General features: G+C 30.6%; 2 protein-coding genes across 2 annotated transcripts; both read left to right on the forward strand.

Moving 5' to 3' along the window:
* The first annotated feature begins 540 nt into the window (after positions 1 to 540).
* Positions 541 to 11,141, forward strand: LOC111701664 (probable dolichyl pyrophosphate Glc1Man9GlcNAc2 alpha-1,3-glucosyltransferase). Its single transcript, XM_023473055.1, has 19 exons — positions 541 to 622; positions 1,557 to 1,682; positions 1,971 to 2,050; positions 2,559 to 2,650; positions 3,171 to 3,250; positions 4,551 to 4,620; positions 5,378 to 5,480; positions 5,695 to 5,756; positions 5,969 to 6,050; positions 6,541 to 6,601; positions 7,129 to 7,198; positions 7,744 to 7,797; positions 8,133 to 8,199; positions 8,628 to 8,740; positions 9,730 to 9,845; positions 10,116 to 10,178; positions 10,588 to 10,650; positions 10,875 to 10,924; positions 10,981 to 11,141. Exons 1-19 carry the CDS (start codon positions 545 to 547, stop codon positions 11,075 to 11,077), a joined length of 1,527 nt encoding a protein of 508 aa, XP_023328823.1. The 5' UTR covers positions 541 to 544; the 3' UTR covers positions 11,078 to 11,141.
* Positions 11,142 to 14,717: 3,576 nt separating this feature from the next.
* On the forward strand, positions 14,718 to 20,002 carry LOC111701666 (solute carrier family 22 member 3). Its single transcript, XM_023473056.1, has 9 exons — positions 14,718 to 14,805; positions 16,675 to 16,764; positions 17,187 to 17,282; positions 17,602 to 17,670; positions 17,902 to 18,012; positions 18,286 to 18,368; positions 18,666 to 18,745; positions 19,372 to 19,460; positions 19,842 to 20,002. Exons 2-9 carry the CDS (start codon positions 16,725 to 16,727, stop codon positions 20,000 to 20,002), a joined length of 729 nt encoding a protein of 242 aa, XP_023328824.1. The 5' UTR covers positions 14,718 to 14,805; positions 16,675 to 16,724.
* The last annotated feature ends 136 nt before the right edge of the window (positions 20,003 to 20,138 follow it).

Here is a 20,138-nt window from a genome sequence, read left to right on the forward strand (position 1 = left end):
CTAAGAAACCATAGTTTTATTTACTCAATCTTTTGTTTTTGTACAACTAGGTATACATATACATGTATTGATGTTCTTAACCATGTACTCTTTGAAACCAGTGGTTCAGAAATATGTATCTGAAAGTACACATATTCAAATTGATGTACTGCAGCATGCACTCCATAAAACTTGGGTTTCAGAATGATGTACTTGTTAGTATACAATACATATATTGATGTACTAAACCATGTACTCAATGAAACCTGGGTTTTAAAATGATGTACTTGTCTGTATACATATATTGATGTGCTAAACCATGTACTACATGAAACTTGGGTTTCAGAATGATGTACTTGTTAGTACACAAAACATATATTTATGTACTAAACCATGTACTCAATGAAACGTGGGGTTTAAATGATGTACTTGTCTGTATACATATATTGATGTACTAAACCATGTACTCTATGAAACTTGGGTTTCAGAATGATGTACCTAAAAGTATAAATATACCCAATGATGTACGGCACTATGTACTCTATGAATCCTGTGTTTCAGAACAATGTACCTGGCCACCAGCCTGGTGGTCTCCTCCCTTAAGCTCCTCTTCATGCCCTCATACAAATCCACGGATTTTGAGGTCAGCCAATCAGAAACACAATGTTTGCTCAAAGGGGATGGTGGAGATGTCCTATTTGCTGAAGGGGGGGGGACCCTGCCTTAATTTTTTGTACAAACCTTCCAATTTTTTGGCTGCACGCCTAATTAGTGTTCGAATTTCTTGAAATAAAATCAAATTGAATTTGAATGACCACTAATGACCCCAACAAATAGAAACTGTTTCACTTTCAACTATAGCTTTATGCATATCAAACAAAAGCTAGGAACCCAGGGAATACAGTAGCAGCAACGGATCCAGTGTTTGACCTGCTAATGGCCTCCAACAACCTCAAATGACCTCCAAAATAAAAGTGTTTTAAGGCTTTATGCATATCAAGCGGAAGCTAGCAACCCAGGGAATACAGTAGCAGCAACAAATCCAGTGTTTGCACTTCTAATGACCTCCTAACGACCTCTAATGACCTAAAATGACCTCCAAAATGAAATTGTTTTAACAAAGGCTTTATCAAACGAAAGCTAGGAACCCAGGGAATACAGTAGCAGCAACGATATTAATTGTGTGAAGTAGTATAACATGATGATTTCTTTAGAACATTGTTTTAAAAAGCTAATTGCACTGAAGTAACATCAAATTTTTACGATAAACATTTAAACAAACAATGTCCATAATGTTATGTTCTTGAATCAATTTTTCAAGTCCGGTCTTTTTCAAATTTTCAAAACTTATTATGACTGGTTTCAATGTCGTCAATATTTTCAAGTAGAAAACAAAGATATCTTGTATGCAGATGTGAATTATATTTTGTTTTACATCGTTTTAACCATTATGATTGATAAAGAAAATAATAATAATAATATTGAAAATTATATTTATGTAATATTTAAAATAGAAATAACATTAACCATAATAACACGAATAATAATAACAACGTTGAAAACTATAACAACAATAGGTGCACAGAAACTGGTTGGCTATCACCTCTAGTCTACCAGTATCAAAGTGGTATCTGGAGAATACTTCAATATGGACCCTAGACTATCCTCCACTCTTCGCTTGGTTTGAATTCATTATGTCAAAGGTAGGTCTAGGGACCAGGAGAAAAGTTTGAATGGAATTTGGTGCCTTTTTCAGAAAACACTACCTTATGCTCCTAAAAGATTTTGAAACATTTATTTGCTAAAAAAAATGTTGCACCATGAAAAAATTTAATTCTTATTCGTTTTTTATCTTTTCTTTCAGATGCAAACAAATATAATTTTTTAAATTTAAGCTGACTTAGACCAATAACATATTAACTTTTGGGAGATTGAGATGGTGGGGGGGGGGGGATTTTTCAAGAAAACTAAACATTTCTAAATATAACTAGGTTGCTGTATACTTCGATCCTGAGATGCTACGGATTGGAAACCTAGATTATTCATCCGAAAATACTATTCTATTTCAAAGGAAAGATTTTTCTATTTGTATTTTGTTTCTTCGTCATATTTCCCTTGTTGTTATTTAAATAACTTTCTATTGAAGGGACTGTAAGCTTAAATTTAATGACCCTCTATGCAATTATTACAACGTGACGTGTCCGATTTGCAACGGTACCCTTGAAACTTGGATCTGAATAATAATGTGGAAGATAACGCCGTTTTTCTGACTCAAAAAGTCTTTATTTCTGTGAATTTCTTAAATAGTTTCCTATCAGCTAGAAATGCCGAGTCTCTTTTGCAGGATTCTGCAGAAGAAATAAACAGCTTAAACAAACAAAAACATGGAGTTCTTACCCATACTTGTAAATCTGGCATTGCCATCTTTGCATGAAGGGTCACTTGAATTTACGCTTACAGTCCCTTTAAATTTCTTTCAATACTGTTGGTGACCAGCCAGACAGACATTGATATAACTAAACATTTGAAAATAGTTAATCTTTTTATTTATTTATTCTAAAATATAAAAATCTGTCAAGATTGTCGGTGATAGTAACAGATCTTGTTTTTCTCGCTGGAGCAATAAAGTGCTCGAACAATTTACAACTTCTGAAGCTTGGTAATATTGGAGGTAATTTGGTTCCTAAATTTGGGAATATTGGAGGTAACTTGGTTTCTAAACTTGGAAATATTGGAGGTAACATGGTTCCTTAAATGGAAATATTGGAGGTAACATGGTTCCTGAACTTTGAAATATTGGAGGTAACATGGTTCTTAAACTTGGGAATATTGAAGGTAACATGGTTCCTAATCTTAGGAATTTATTGGAGGTATCATGGTTCTTAAACTTGGGAATATTGGAGGTAACATGGTTCTTAAACTTGGGAATATTGGAGGTAACATGGTTCCTTGACTTGGGAATATTGGAGGCAACATGGTTCCTAAACTTGGTATTATTGGAGGTAACATGGTTCTTAAGCTTGGGAATATTGGAGGTAACATGGTTCTTAAACTTGGGAATATTGAAGGTTACATGGTTCTTAAACTTGGTATTATTGGAGGTAACATGGTTCTTAAGCTTGGGAATATTGGAGGTAACATGGTTCTTAAACTTGGAAACATAGCTCCTAAAATTGGCCAACGTGTTCTAGGTGTGAGTAAAGATACGACCGTCTTCTTTCTGCTCTTGTCAAATTTTGGACTGTTCCTGGTCGACCATATTCATTTTCAGGTAGGATAGGAACTACCAAAATCAGATAATAATCGCTTAAAATTTATATACTATTTATTCAAACTAAAACCCCCTTTTCTCTAACGTATTGTTCAAGTATAGCTACTAAATGATGGTTGACTCAATGTTATTTATGTACGATTTTTTATGAAATTCCGCGAAAAAAAGAACCCTGCTTTTCCAGTAAAAAATATTACTTATCTGCCTCGGAACAAAAATAACTTTTTAAACCCATGATCATGAAACTGTGAGTATAAGCGCGATAAATTCTTTCAAAATTTAAAATCTTTTTTATTTACCCCTGTACATATTATTATTTATAGTATACAGGAGAGAAATTATTATTTGATCCAATAAGAAATAAATCATATTAATTACATAATGTCAATTAAAGAACAGTCTACACATTTTCTAATACAGTTGTGCAAGTCTGTGCAAAATAGAATATACCTCAGTTACGTTAGCAAAGCCTTCAGTTCAGAATAATTTAGTTTGAATTTGGTAACGGAATTGTTTTTTAGGGTTACCCATAATAGACGAAACCTTAGAGACAACTTTAAAGGTAGTGTTCGTGAAAAATGAAAGGGGATATAGGCTTACGGTGAAAAATAAGCGCTTTTGATTGCTACTAATCTTACATATGTCTGTTGCATCTATAAGGAGAAAATTGTTAAAAACGACTCATACCGAAAAACGTAGCGTCCACACAAATTCGGAAAGTAGCAACATTAAAAACTATTATGAAATATTAACTTAATACGAATGCGTTGAAAAATAATCGATGACAATTGTTTGTAATATCTGAATGATATGTATGGAATTAAATTGATTATTTTACGATCAGAGTTGAATTTTGCAACTTTCTGAATTTGTATCAACGCTACGTTCTTAGGTATAAGTCGTATTAACAATTTTCTCCTTATAGACACAACAGATAAAAGAAGATTATTAGCGATCAAAAGCGTAAGCCTATACCCCCTTTCATTTTTGCTAACACTCCCTTTAAGGAGTTCTTTTTTCTTAATTCCAGTCCAATCCTTATATTAAAAACAAGTGTTTTAAGTCATTACAGGAACTGTCAACGCTATTCTCCATTTGTTTGTGAATGGCATATCCGATTCACAATAGTACCCTTCAAACCTATTTCTCAAAACAGAAGAACGAAGGAAATATCTTTACTGTCATTTCCACAATGGTTCTAAATGTACTGCTGTGATTCGGACACGAAAAGCTTTAAATTACGTGGACAGTTCCTGTCTCATAGTTTTTGGATAACCCTGTATTAAAGAATTTGAATTAGTACAATGGGTTTCTGTTTGGTATTCTTCTTCTCTCTATTGCTGCACTAATGGAAGAACAATATTTACTAGGTAAACAACAGTTAAAATTAATTTTTGAAACTATTTTGTACTTTATCATTCATACTCACTTCATGGTGAATTTTATTATTGACATGTAATCATCGTGCTATAAAGTGAAATTATAACACGTCCTGCCGAAATAATACTGATGTTTTTTTTAAAATGTTTTCTAACAAAGCAGAAATAATAAATCAAAAGTTAACTTCATTTTCATTTAAATTAAAAATAGATATTCTAGAAATATTCTAAAAATTTTGGAGAAAATCCGGGAACCAATCGAAACTTTCTACCATGGTCTTATAATATGCAGCTAATTTTAAAATTTAACACGATGATTACTTTACAGCACGCTGCTATAATATACAGATAAAGATTTTGGACTTAATTTTTCTTTGTTTCTTGAAGGTTCTCGCTAAAGCTCGGGACAAAATATAATCTTAAAATGCTTGAACGTTCTCCATACAGAGAAAAATTCTGTCCAAAAACTTCAAAACACTGCGAACCAAAAGAATAGTGTTATAAATAGTTTTTGACTACTTCATTTTGTTGAAAACAAATAAATTAGCGACTTATTGTTAAAAAAAAAAAACAGATGGTTTTTTTTTAATTTGAGACCAAGCAATTTATGGAGAGATGACTATAATTGGGGACATTTTTAACAGATTACAATAGAACTAAATCTTGTTGAAAATCATTATATAAAAAAAGTCAGATTTGATGAAAACTACCAATTTTTACTATTTGTCACATAATCACATAATCACAGGAGGATTCTGGTTTGCTGTACTGCTGAATCTAAAACATATTTATCTCTACATTGCTCCTGCATACTTTATCTTCCTTCTTAGATCATATTGCTTTATTAACAGGTATTAATATTAATATTTATATTCTCTACATTGCTCCTGCATACTTTATCTTCCTTCTTAGATCATATTGCTTTATTAACAGGTATTAATATTAATATTTATATTCTCTACATTGCTCCTGCATACTTTATCTTCCTTCTTAGATCATACTGCTTTATTAGCAGGTATTAATATTTAGTAGTATTAATGTTATTTTCATACTTTTACATTATAGACCGAAGAAAATGTTTTTATTTAATTTCTCTCCAATGCGGCTTATCAGTCTTGGATCTCTAGGTAAAATATAGTGTTTTTTTTATTTTTTCCCCTAGGGTAGGAGAATCTTGATGGGGGGTAAATATTTAATTTTGAATTTCTGTATTTTTTTCACTAAAACTAATCTGAAAATTAATTTTTTTTTCTTTACTTCGCCAAAATTGGGGAAATGATTATTTTTGAACATCCCACTTATCAGAAGATAGGAGTAAACGTTAGATATATTTTTTTAGTTTTGTTCATCTTTGGTCTTTCATTCGGTCCTTTCATTCATCAGATAGAGGCCGTGGTTCAGAGACTTTTCCCTTTCAAACGGTAAACCATGACGATTAAAGGGACTGTAAGCGTAATTGTAAGTTACCCTTCGTGCAAAGATTGCCATGCCCGATTCACAACGGTACCCTGAAAAGCTTTGCCTGTCAGGCATGAATTAGATATCAATGTTTGTAATTTAGAAAGTGGAATATTTATAATTTTGATTTCTTTTCAAAACGGACTTACGCATATAAACAGTTGGTAAACCTATGGGAATTATTAGAATTAAATACTTGAAATCTAGAAAAACTATTTATACGATTAAGGTTACAAGGTTACCATTGTACTTTTAAAGCTTCAAAAACGATCACAGTCTCTTTAAAAACATTTTTTCTCGAGTTTTAAAATAATTTAGATCTCACATTCAGCGGAGTTTAATTCAGATTATTAGTATTTGAATATTTGAATAGATATTTGAATATTAAAAAATATTAAAAAATAAATATTATTTTTAGTAAAAATGAATTATATCATATTTTTAATTTTGTAGAGGACTTTGTCATGCATACTGGGCTCCGAACTTCTGGGCTGTTTATAATATAGTAGATAAAGTAATTCATTCCTGCATTTATAGATTCATTCATGACATTATTTTATTCATTTATTCATTTATTCATTTATTCATTTATTCATTTATTCATTTATTCATTTATTCATTTATTCATTTATTCATTTATTCATTCATTTTATTCTTTTATGTATTACATTTATACATTTATTTATTCATTCATTCATTCATTTTATTCTTTTATGTATTACATTTATACATTTATTCAATCATTCATTCATTCATTTATTTATTTATTAATCTTTTCTTACTTTTTTCATTCATTCATTAAATTTTTTGATAAATTCATCTTTTTGTTCATTCAGTTATTTTTTATTTTTTTTGTTTCTTCAATATTCGTTTAGCTCTTGAGCTATTCATTTATTTATCCTTTCATTCTTTCATCTTTTCATTCTTTCATTCTTTCATCCTTTCATCTTTTCATCTTTTCATCCTTTCATCCTTATATCCTTTCATCCTTTCATCGTTCCATCCACCAATGATTTAAGTCTGATGTTTGTGTTTATCCAGGTTCTAACTGTAGCTGGGAAAAAAGCAGGATACCTTAATACAACAGTAGATGCTGGAGCTTCAATGACAGGTTGTTCATGTTCATCTTCATGGATATGTTCATGTTCATCTTCATGTTCATGTTCATGTTCATGTTCATGTTCATGTTCATGTTCATGTTCATGTTCATGTTCATGTTCATGTTCATGTTCATGTTCATGTTCATGTTCATGTTCATGTTCATGTTCATGTTCATGTTCATGTTCATGTTCATGTTCATGTTCATGTTCATGTTCATGTTCATGTTCATGTTCATGTTCATGTTCATGTTCATGTTCATGTTCGTGCTCGTGCTCGTGCTCGTGCTCGTGCTCGTGCTCGTGCTCGTGCTCGTGTTCATGTTTATGTTCATGTTCATGTTCATGTTCATGTTCATTTTTCATTTTTAATAGACAAGATGTTTATTATTGTTATGCTCATTTTCTTTTTGTATGGTATTTTTTAGTTGATTGATTTTATTTTCATGATCAATGGTCCATAGATCATTTATTCATTTTATGTACATTGTACATGTCACCTGTTCATTATTCAATAACCATGATAAACTTTTTTTACTTAATCATGATGATTTTTCAGGGGGACTTGTTCAAGATATACAACACACCGTGCTTCCGTCAATACCACCTACTGGTAATAAAAAAACATCAACAAGCACACTGACAAGCAAAGAAACTTTTGAACAAACAATCAAATAACTAGGAAACAAAGTAACAAACAAGCAATAACGAAACAAACAAAAAACAAGGAAGAAAACAAAAACCAAAAAATAAAAACAACAAGAACAAAAGCAAAAACAATTTAACACAAACTATAAAACAAAAACGAACGAAAAAAAAAATTACCAAAAAACAAAAAACAAAAATTTATGAAAAACAAAAAAAAAATTTAAAAAATAGTAAGGGAACGAAAAAAAACTTTTATGAGACTTAACACACACACAGAGTAGATCAAAAATGTTTTTTTAGTGACTTTTGCATTGACGTTTTTAATTATGATCCCTGCTTTGTTTAAACTTTGGAGATCACCTAACAAGTAAGTAAAACCTTTTTTCTGCCCCAAATTTTTAATCTTTGTTTCTTAATATCTGTTCTTATTTGTATTTTTAATGATAGGATATATATAAAGCTAGAAAACATTTGAACACCTGTCTTTATAAAGTATAAACAGATGATTAAAAAAAATCATTTACGACAAATCATCACATTCAAAACCGGGAACTTCATTTTAATTTTATCTAACAGATAAAAATTTCTTTCAATTTTTCAATAATTTTTAATAGATTCCGAAAAAATTTAATTATTTTTTATATACAGTGTTTATTTTGTAGCAATATCGTAAGTCGCTTTTTAACATTATTGAAACTTTTACAAATAAAATATTGTACTATTCTTAAATTTTCTTCAGAATTTTCTTATTATATTTTTTATTCTCCGAAGTTTATAATTTAACTCTGTGTTTAGCGTTGTAGCCTTTATCCGTTGTTTGACGTTGTGTGGCTGGTCATCTTTTATATTCGGCTGGCATGTTCATGAAAAGGTTAGTTTCTTCTACAGAATTAAGGTTGACGGTTTATTATTATTATTATTATAGAACTAGGAGAGGAGGATAGAGTTTGTTTACAAACTTTGCATTTTTTCCATTAACTCTCATACATATGCATTTCCAACCAATCTTTTGTAAAAATGTTTTTGTTAAGTCCTACAATTTAGATAAAGTACTTATAATTTAACATTCATTAATGTTACAAATTTGATATAATATTCTTAAAGGAACTTTAGACGTAATTTCATGCGACTTTTCCCTGTAAAAGTGGAATGCGCGATTTAGCTTTGTTTGATCAAGTATTAATTAGATATCCAGTGTTAGAATTTAATGAACTAGCCTTAGAGAGCGCTTCGCGCCCATCTTCTAAATTAATTGTGAACATGTTCTCTTTGTGTACATCGTAAAACAAAACAAAAATAATTCGCGGATTTTCACAAAAAATTTCGTGGATTTTCAAAATTTTAAAAAAATTAATGAAGATCGNCGAAAGTTCATATATGTAAAATTTAGAAAATCTTAAACTTAAATCACGTGACCAGAACTATCACCAATGGCAGAGCAGTATACTGATCACGTGTCTCTGCCTGTATCACGTGACCACTTTATTGCACTGTCATTGGTGGAATTTCTGGTCAAGTAATACGGACGTGTAAATAATATTATGAATTAAATCTATTAAAAATAGAAATAACCAATATAAAATTAGAATTAGAGTAAACCTAAGTAATAATTAGCTTTCTCTGGGATATCATCGTTTTCAGATTGGTTGCTTACTTGCTGAATTTGATCTTTTTAAACCCACTACTTTTATACAAAATTGTATATATATTGATTTTCGTATAAATTTGACACAGTTGTAAATCAGTTTCTCGAGTTAGGAACATCAGATATAACTTTCATGGGCCGCGATCGAGAGCTAAAGTGATAAGATTTCAGCCTAAACCCCATTTCATTTTTCCTTTACAGTCCCTTTAATATGCTAGATTTTGGTCAAATTTTTTGGTCCGCCGTTTTTAGGTTTGTCGTCGGAAATATTCTACGAATTTTTTTTTAATAGTTTTATAATTAGATATTTTCTGTTGTTGAGTAATTGTGGACATTTCTCATTGTTTCCTCTTCTGTTTACACAACAGGTAACTTGGAGATAAACCAGCTGTTGTTGTTCTTATTGTTCTTGTTCTTGTTGTTCTATCGTTGATATTTACTTTGTTGTGCTTGTTAATAATATTATTATCATTATTATTATCATTTTTACCATTCATTATCATTCATTATTATCATTATTGTCATTATTTTCGTTGTCATTGTCATTGTCATTGTCATTATTATTTTGTTTGGATCAACCTTTCTACTTTTTTCTTCTATTTTTCCATCCTTGTTGATGTTAGTTACATTATTTTTAGGAATTGTTGAGTAAAATGTTTCTGTTTATATTCTCTACTTCTCTCAACTACAAGCTTATTAAGGAATATACAACAACTAGCCTTAGTGGGCGCTTCGCGCCCATCTTCTAAATTAATTTTGAACATGTTCTCTTTGTGTACATCGTAAAACAAAACAAAAATAATTTGCGGATTTTCACAAAAAAATTCGCGGATTTTCAAAATTTTCAAAAATTTAATGACGATCGAGTTTTGATGGAGACAAATATTTAAAATTTCAATCATTCATAAACCTTCCCTGGGGTCCCTAGATGTCCCACCAAAAATTTGGGCCCGATCGGTTCAGCCGTTTTGACGTTTATTGGATACAAACAGACAGACAGACAAGCCAAATTTATATATAGATAGAATCAACATTTATTTTCCTTTTTGACTTTTTTAAAAAAGTTTTTATTTTTTCTGAAAAAATGTACTTATTGTGTTGTGTATTCAGCAAGTGTACAAAGGATCTCTTTTTTGTAAGAAGGAAGTTCTCTACCTTCTGCTAGCTATACCGGTTAGTACAGTGCAGTACAGTACATTACAGTAAATTGCTATATAGAACTGTACATTTACAAAGCTGTTAAGTACTGAACACTGAATTACAGTTCATTATAGTGCACCCATATACGCACAACACTCTACACTCTACACTCTACACTCTACACTCTACACTCTACACTCTACACTCTATACCCTACACCCTACACTCTACACTACACTGTAAAAATTTTATTTTAGGTATTTCTGTATGCAGAATTCGTGCATCATTATCTAGGATTTGCTGAAAGGTAAAGCTGCTTTTTAACATCTCGATTTATTATTGTTTTTTTATTATATTTTTTAGGTTACCATTTCTACCCTTGATGTTTTACTCCTTGTACAGTACTGTGGGTGTACTCGTGACGTACATAAGATTCTACGCTTTCTTCTTGTACCAGTAGATCTAAAGATCTTTGCAGTCATTCATCAACATGTGGTCATTCATGCAATAAACTTCTATCCATATGTTCATCTTTCTTCGATGTAAGCATATATTCATAGGACATTCATCTGTTTATCAACATGCGTTTATACATCCCCCAATAGACTTTTTATCCTTCTGCACGTATAATCATTCATTCATTTATTCATAGTGCATTCATTCGTTTGTTTATTCATCTATTAAGATATGTCTATACTTCCACCTTTAAAAAGTCCATCTACATATTCGTATTCAATGTTTAATTTTCATCCTTCTGCTATATAAGTATTTCCATTGATCTTGCCAGGCTACATTTGTTGCATAAAACGTGCTGGATCCACTCAATACTTGGTAGTCCAGACTGGAGAGTACGACTGAATGCTTATACAATACATGTTGTACGGGCTCCGATCATACAACGACTGGGGTAATTCATCTCCTTAGTTTTTCCTCCTATTTTTCTATCAACCATACATTCATAATACATTCATCCATGCTTTTATGAAACATTTTTGTTACTATTGAGTCTACTGTTAACAAAAATGTTCACATTAGTTATTTCATATGTTAAGGGGTATTTTTATATATGTATTTAAATTAAAAGGTTATCAACCCTTTAAAACAAAATTACACTAAACATACAGTTTGTTAGTTTTTACAATATATTTATATTTATACATGTAGATCTCAGATTATAGATTACATCTTAAGTAATACTGTTTGTTTTACTTTTGTGCAATTATGTTTTAGCAATCAAGCAATCAAAAGTAGTCTTAACGTTAACACAAATGATTTTCTTGAAAATTTTACGTTGATTGATCAGAATGTATTTTGTCCCTCTTGATTTTTATATCTTAAATACTTTAATCAAAAAACTTTTTTCCATTTCTAACTTATTTATTAAAAGGACAGTAAGGGTAATTTCAAGAGGTTCTCCTTGCTAAGATGACAATTTCCGATTTACAACGGTACGCTTACAAGTTTGTCTGATCAAGTATGGTTTAGACATTCATGTTTTTGTTTCTTTAAACTGTTAAATTTGCAATTACGGTTTCTCCGCTTAATAGACTTGAAGAAGCGTCACAGAAAATAACACTTCGAGTCAGAAAAAAAAACGAAGTTAGCTTTCACATTTTTGAACAAATTAAGATTCCATGGGTACCGTTGTTTATCGGGCATTGCCATCTTTGCATAGAGGGTTGCTTAACATTACGCTTATATTCCCTTTAAACAACTCTTAGATTGACTGCGTTACTTTTTTTAGTACGAATATTGTCTGAAAAATCCGGGGGGTGGTAATGTATAAATGTTTGCATAAAGAATTCAACAAGTGTTTAATGTTTAAACAATCTTTGTCGATGTCACCTTCAGGGTCATTTTCTGGATGTATCTAGTTTTATTTCGGAGGAAGGGGTGGGTGATTTTGTAGATTCATTTCTAAAAACTTCATTTTTTTCGTGCTATTTTGTTTAAAATAGGGTTTTTTTCTAACAAATATGTCATTTTTTCCTTTAACAAATATATCATTTTTTCCTTTAACAAATATGTCATTTATTCCTTTAACAAATATGTCATTTTTTCCTTTAACAAATATGTCATTTTTTCCTTTAACAATCTTGCTTGAGATTACTTTACACTAGAAAACATTTGTTTAAATATATTTGATGGGAGTGTTAAGTCTACTTTGGTCCAGAATAATAACATTTTTATTAAGAAAAATTGTAACCTTTTTTATTTTTCTTCTTTAAAGTTTACCTGCTGCAGTACTTATATCATATATATGTACAGTGTACTGTTCAATGTACAGTGTATGTACAGTAGACAGTGTAACATGTACACAAAATTAAGTTCCTTTGTAATCAATTAATTGATTGTGATTTGTTAATATTCTGTGATATTGTTTCAGATAGAATGGATATAGACGAAGTCTTCAGGTTTTATATTCAATCATAATTTTGGTCAACTTTTTTAAGTGGTGCTTTTTAAGTGTGTTTAAAAACCAAACACTTCACACTTTTTTTTCAAATGCTTAATTTTTACCCGATCATATTGAAATTAATATCATAATTATCGGATTTGCTGTTATAATAATATATTATTATATATTATTATAAATGCTCTTTGTCTCTTGGGGAAATACTGATAAGCCAACGTGCAAAAAAAAACATGTGTGAAGCTTTGAATAGTCCAGAATCGGCTTTAAAATGACAAGAATCTGATTATTTACAAAGTCCAAACACCCAAGAGATAATATTAATTTCATTGTGATAGGGTAAAAATTAAACCTCGGAGAGAAAAACGTGAATGTTTTTTTAAACACTCTTTAATTGCCTTTTATCATCGTTCTCAGTAAGGAACTTTTAAATGCCTAGGTTTTTTTCATAATTAACTTTCCATTTTTAAACGTCTCATAAATTAACCCCTTGCAATGAAGGTTAATTGCCTCCATGTCTATAGGTAAGGTGACTTATCAACTCTCATTAAGGAAATTACTAAATTGTAACAAATGTTACCAATGGCAAAATCATTCAGCGAAGGTGTCAAGCTATAAAATGAGGAAATTGCAATTTTTAGAGCGTAAATGAACTTTAAAAAATGAATTTTTCTGAAATGATGAATATTTAATTCGCAGAGATATTGGAGAGCTGGGGAGACAGCAGTTAATATATTCCTTCTGTCTAAGCTTAATGAATGTTTATGCTGCTATGCATATGCTACAGGTCAGTTTTTATGTAATAAGAAAATTATAAATATTTAACTTCTAAATAACGATATGCTGCTATGCATAATGCAAACCGCTCATATATAAAATATTTGCATTTTTTTATATATATATATATATATTTCAGTTTTTAACTTAACATTTTTTATTAAAAAAGAATTATACTAAACATAATGTTTCACGTCATCATGACAATCCTCAGTAGTTACAATTATTTCTATATATATATATATATATGTTAGCTATAGCTGGCTAAACGGCTGGACCAATCTGGAGATAACGTAGGCTAAAAATATCAATTTTATTTTTTCAAAATTCAAAAAGATATCAGCTAGTTTTATACAGTTTTTTAGTAATCAAAACATTTTCTGGAACACATTCATTGCTCACTGAAACAAGAAATATTTAATTATTATTATTAAATTTTAATTTATCCCAAAAAATCTTAAAATGTCTCAGACAATCTGGAAACTGAAAGAGTTTCAAGTGACTCCATTTAAACCATTAAAACCTTTATTATTATTAAAATCCGCAACATCTAATTATCAATTTTTAGAAAGAAAAATAAGGATATTTTTGTTTAACTTTAAAAGTTGTAAACAGGCTTGAATTTACTTTGGCAGGCCTTTAAAGAAGTTGTCCCCGTTTAGTACAGGATGTAAAATATAGTAATTACAGGATATAAAATATAGTAATTACTGAACAGAAATTAAGAAAAATTCTAATCCCCGTATCTTTGCAACCTGATGGTGTAAAGCTTTCATTTGTTGAGAAAGGAGACTAAATAGTTTAAAATATCAAAGGTCTTCGAAATCAGATTGCAAATATAAAGGATAGGAAATTAAAGTTTGTATCAAGTACCCGGTTCCTATAACTATATTTAAAGAATTAATGTTATAGTATGCGTTTGTGAGTTTCCATGTAGATTTCAAGTGTACAGATGTAAACAATAAAACCATCAGGAACAGTTGCTTTGATAATTCCAGGTTGGTTTAGTTAATAACAATGCATGTTTTTGTTGTTATTACTATGCATGTCCATATATTTGTGTGAGTGTTGTAAATTAATCAAATTTCTTTCTATGATATCCTGTTTTATCCTGTTTAGTTTAACTAATCTGTGGCCGAATTTAAAGAAGATCCGGATCCGCAAGATTTTGGTTTCATGGATCCGGATCCGCAAAAAATATGCAGATCCACCGATCCGGATCCAAGGGGTAAAAAATCAACCAAAAACCGAAGAAGAAAAAAACTTTTTTACTCCTAAAACCCAAATCTGAACTTTTGAAAAAAAGAGAAATTATAAAAAAAATTCTCATTTCTGAATGGTTCATCAAGTTTCAGGATAAAATTAAACGAAAAAAAAAATTGAAAATTATTTTTGTTAAAAAATTCAGTAAATCTTAAAGAAATTACCTGGATCCATTTTTTTCCAGTGCGGATCCGGATCCTGGATCCGCATCCGCATCAAAATTAAATGGATCCTAAGCGCTGATTAAAAGAATGGACTCCCCTTAGTGTATGGGATGTATTTGTAGATCTAGTTGTGTACGTCTAGAGTTTGATACCTCCTCCTCCTCTTCTATAGTATCAGAGTGGGGGCTAGTCTGTGATGAGAACTGGAGAAGTAAAGCAACCATGTCCGGGTTTATGGCAGGGGTTATGCTAGGTGAGATATATGGCAGGGGTTATGCTAGGTGAGATATATGGCAGGGGTTATGCTAGGTGAGATATATGGCAGGGGTTATGCTAGGTGAGATTTCGGGTTTATGGCAGGGGTTATGTTAGGTGAAATTTCGGGTTTATTACAGGGATATGTTAGGTGAGATTTGGGATTTAAGGCAGGGGTTATGCCAGGTGAGATTCAAGATTTATGGCAGGGGTTGAATTAGGTGAGATTTGGGAATTATGGCAGTCTTTATGCCAAGTGAGATTAATTGAAGAGGTTATGCCAGGTGGTATTTATGGCAGGGATTAAGCATCAATACTTCCTGTTTTGATGTTAAAAAATCTATTTTAATCACTCTTTTCCTAGACGACAGGAAGAAACTTGAATGAAATGTATTTAAAATGTAATGTATGTATAATATAAGATATAAGAAGCATGTTGTATCAATTTTTAATCATTGTTTTTGTACTCCTTGGTTTCAATCAAGTTGACAATTGATTTACACCCAGAGCCCGAAATTTAAAAGAGTATCGTTAAACAAACGAAACTCAAGATAATTTAAGGCCTGCTACGAAAGTAGAACCTAACCATTTCAAAATTTAAAAATAAGATATTAAAAAACCATATAAAGTCATGTTTCTTAACAAAAATGTTAAAATATTATCAAAATTGCCTTATCACATTCGTGAAACCCGGTTTTCGATACTGGGTTTTATAACGATACCCTTTCTTAAGTTTTGGGCTCAGGGGTTTTTCAATTACCTTATAACATAGTTTTAGAATTTCTTCCGCTAAATTAGATAAAAATCATTTTAAAAATGGCCAGTAAGACAAAAGACAAAACCTGGCTTTTGTAAAGTCTGTATATGTTTTGAGTGTAGAAGCATGCTTTTTCACCTTTCTCCCGTTATTTTATCTTGTCAAATCTCGTTAGTTTATCTAATCAAATCCCATTATTATTTATTAGTTTGAATTCTTTTAAAAATACACCAGTCCTGTTATGCTGTTTAAACACTGATTTCGTTTAATTACTTTTTATACTTTAAAAAACTTTTTTTTGATCTTTTTCCCAAAAACTCAAATTTAATGTTAAAACTCGTAGAAAGTGGCCTTACATCAATTAATGTAAGATTTAATAGTTAGGGCAAGGAAGGAGGGATAAAATAGGTAATTTTGTTTATGTTTAGGCGCCTTAGTGCTGGGTAAGTTGGCTGACAAAATTGGAAGAAAAACCAGTATGACGCTGACAACCTTTGGTTTATTAATATTCAATACAGGTGCAGATATTCATTTTTTTCAGAGAAATATTATTTATCAGGAATTACTGTAATGCTAGGGACATAGTTCTGGAACCAATATTTGCATTTTCCAAATTTTGAAATTTATTACATTTACATTAGACATTTATTTTTCACATTTGCAAATTCTTTATAATTGGAAAATAAAATGAAAATATTTATAAAATATTTTATTCTCATTATTAGAGGAAATAAATAAAATGAAATGGTTGCAATATTTATAATTATAAATAAGGTGTATGCTACAGTGGTAAGCGTTTATATCAATACTAAGAAACTTTGTTTGCATTTTATGTGCATTGAAACTGTATGAAAGCTTGGTAGGGACTTAAATTAAAATTGAAAGTCGTCTTTATAGTATTGGTTATACGAAGACGACTGTATGATTTAAATTTTTCTAGTTTCTGCCTTTTCCCGAACCTACTCTATTTATATGATCTCTAAGTTCTGTGTTGGATTCTTCGAGGCCGGAAGTATTTTATCAATTTTTGTTCTAGGTAGGTAATTGTACAGGGGTATGAACTTTTGTATTGTTAATCCGTTCAAAAACCACTAATCCGTAAATTTTGTTGTCAAACATGGAGATTAAGATCAATCTTTTTTGATATCTCTGGTAAGAGCCTCGTCTGCTCAAAACATCAGCCGACTAGGGAGATAATTTAAGGAATTTTATCTAGGTCGCTGTATTTCTTACTTTCGTTTCAAATTTGAATCACCAATTTAAATTTAAAGATTCATGAGGGTTTTCTGCAATAGTTTCTATCTCAGAATTAACTGAAGAATTTATGAACAAACATTTAAAAGTTTTTTCCTTAGCCAATGAACTTGTTGGTCCATCAAAAAGAGGATTAATTGGTGTCACTCTGCAATCCTTCTTTGCAATAGGTAACTTAGTACTTTTCATAAAATTGTATGTTTTCTTGAACATTTGTTTACCTTCGCCGGCCTGGGAAATAATTTTTTTTCCAGATATAAAGAAATAAGTGAGTTTATTTACTTACTTGGGGATAATTATCGATTTTGAGGGTGGGGGGAATTAAAAAGATAAATTTTCTTTAAAATATATACCCCTGTCTTTATATGAAAGAATTTAATATTTTAATTTTTTATTTTCAGGGATTGTTATTGTTGCTGGGATAGCATATCAGGTTCAGAACTGGAGAGAACTGACCCTTCTCATCTCCTTTATTGGTCTTCCTTTAGTAACTTATCATTTCTTTATACCAGGATTGTGCTATAGAATCTCACTATTCATCACTAGATCAATTTTTTCACTTACTTCAAACAAAAATTTTACTCAAAAAACCGCGTGTTAAGCAAATATTTTACGCAAAATTGCTTTTGATTTGAAACACTGGATTATATTAAAATTATAAATACATTTTCAACTTTAACGTATATAAAAAATTTTAAATGAGAGAGATAAGAAAATCTAAATTTAAACTTTAAGCAAATATCAGATTTCTTGAAAAACATTATTTTTCATGGCACTGATATTAGAAAGTCCCCGCTGGTTGTTAACTAAGAACAAATTCAACGAAGCTGTGTTTGTGCTGGAGACTATTGCTAGAGGGAACGGAAAGGAAAGAAATTAATCTGAAAACAATCTCATTTTTTTTATTGCAAAGATGAAAATGTATTTTTTGGCAAATTGTGACAATGCTCAAATTCAATCCAGGTCTAATTTCAGGGGTATTAATTTTTTTTAAATTTACTTCCCTGGAGTTTTGGGGATGTAAAATTTTTCAACTACTGGCAAGTTTTTTCCCCTTTTGGATTCTTTTTAATGACCAAAAGAAAAATTACTTTTGAAGAAATTATGAAAGGATATTTTAAGAAAATATCAAACCCTGTTTTCTTTAAATTTGATTCTTCTGTAGGAACTGAATCCCAAACTTGGTATGAACTCTGAAAAGAAGAAAACCTCCTTGAACAATGAAGGTCTAATGGACTTATTTAGGTGAATTCTTGTTTTACATAAATCAAGATATTTCAAATTTTACTAATAAAATCCTGAAGTAAATGGGCTTGGTATTCACTAGTTTTTTTTACTGTGTTTTGGAAACTAATTTCAAGGGAATGACAGATTTCAGATAGTCCTTTTCAAGTAAAAGTTTTTTTTAATTCATCCTAAAATTGAAAAATTTCAAAGATTTTTCTGTTTATTTTATTTGGATTAATATGTTTATTAAGTACTAGTTTGGAAATGGGAACCCAGCTTAGTCTTGAGTTTCTCTAAAACAAAAGTCGACCCACTCAACTAAGATTTTAAACCCAAGCTCATAACGCTCCAGTGATTCCCCAAACAAAGTTTTAGGTGAATCTGTCAAGGGGTTTATGAGTTATGATTAAATATTACAAACTTTATATTTACATAGATACTGCTGAATACAAAATAAGTGTAAAAAACTTGAAAACAACAAATTACTTGCTACAAAAATCCCCAAAAGCAACATTAAGCTTTTTGAACAAATTGGAGACTTCGTTTGATAAAAGGGTTTAATCATTGATTGAAAGGTTGTATAATAATAATAATAATAATCTTAAAAATAATCATGATAATAATTCGATAATTGATTATCCTAGTAAATGGGAGCTGGCTGTTCTAACAATAATCCAAATCTATTCCTGGTTTGTGAACTCAAGTTCCTATTATGGATTAACCCTAGCAGCAGGTCAGATTTTCATTTATTAAAGTAAAATTAATATTAACAATGGAGGATTTTATTTTCACCCAATAAAGTTTTTTACATAAACTTCTTCACATATCTTTAATATATTAAAGGGACTGTAGGCGTAATTTAAGTGTCCCTCCATTAACATAGAGTGTCATGTCCTATTCACAACAGTAACTTTTAAACCTGTGTCTGATAAAAGATAAAGAGATAATATTCTTTTCCTCCAGAAAAATTGATTTTTTTAAATGTGGTTTCTCTAAAAAAGTGACTGATTATTTTTTTTGAAACAATTTGCAAGGGTACCCTTGTGAATCGGTTATACCACTCTTTAAGTTTAGGTTCACTTGAAATTACGTCTATATGTACCCCCTTTAATAGGTTCCTCTGGTGGAGGTTTATACACAACTACAGCACTTAGTGGAGCAGTGGAGATACCAGCATATATTCTTCCTTTAATAGGTTCCTCTGGTGGAGGTTTATACACCACTACAGCACTGAGTGGAGCAGTGGAGATACCAGCATATATTCTTACTCTATAGCTGGTCAAACGCCGCGCTGTACCGAATGGGCTGAAATTTTTTGAGGGAACCCTTGAGTTTTTCAAAAATCGAATTTTTTTTTAAATCGAATTTTTTTTCAAAATTCGATTTTCACGGGCAACGCGAGGCGCTTCAG

Source organism: Eurytemora carolleeae, unplaced genomic scaffold (genome assembly GCF_000591075.1).
Source record: "Eurytemora carolleeae unplaced genomic scaffold, Eaff_2.0 scaffold294, whole genome shotgun sequence".
NCBI lineage: Eukaryota > Metazoa > Arthropoda > Copepoda > Calanoida > Temoridae > Eurytemora > Eurytemora carolleeae.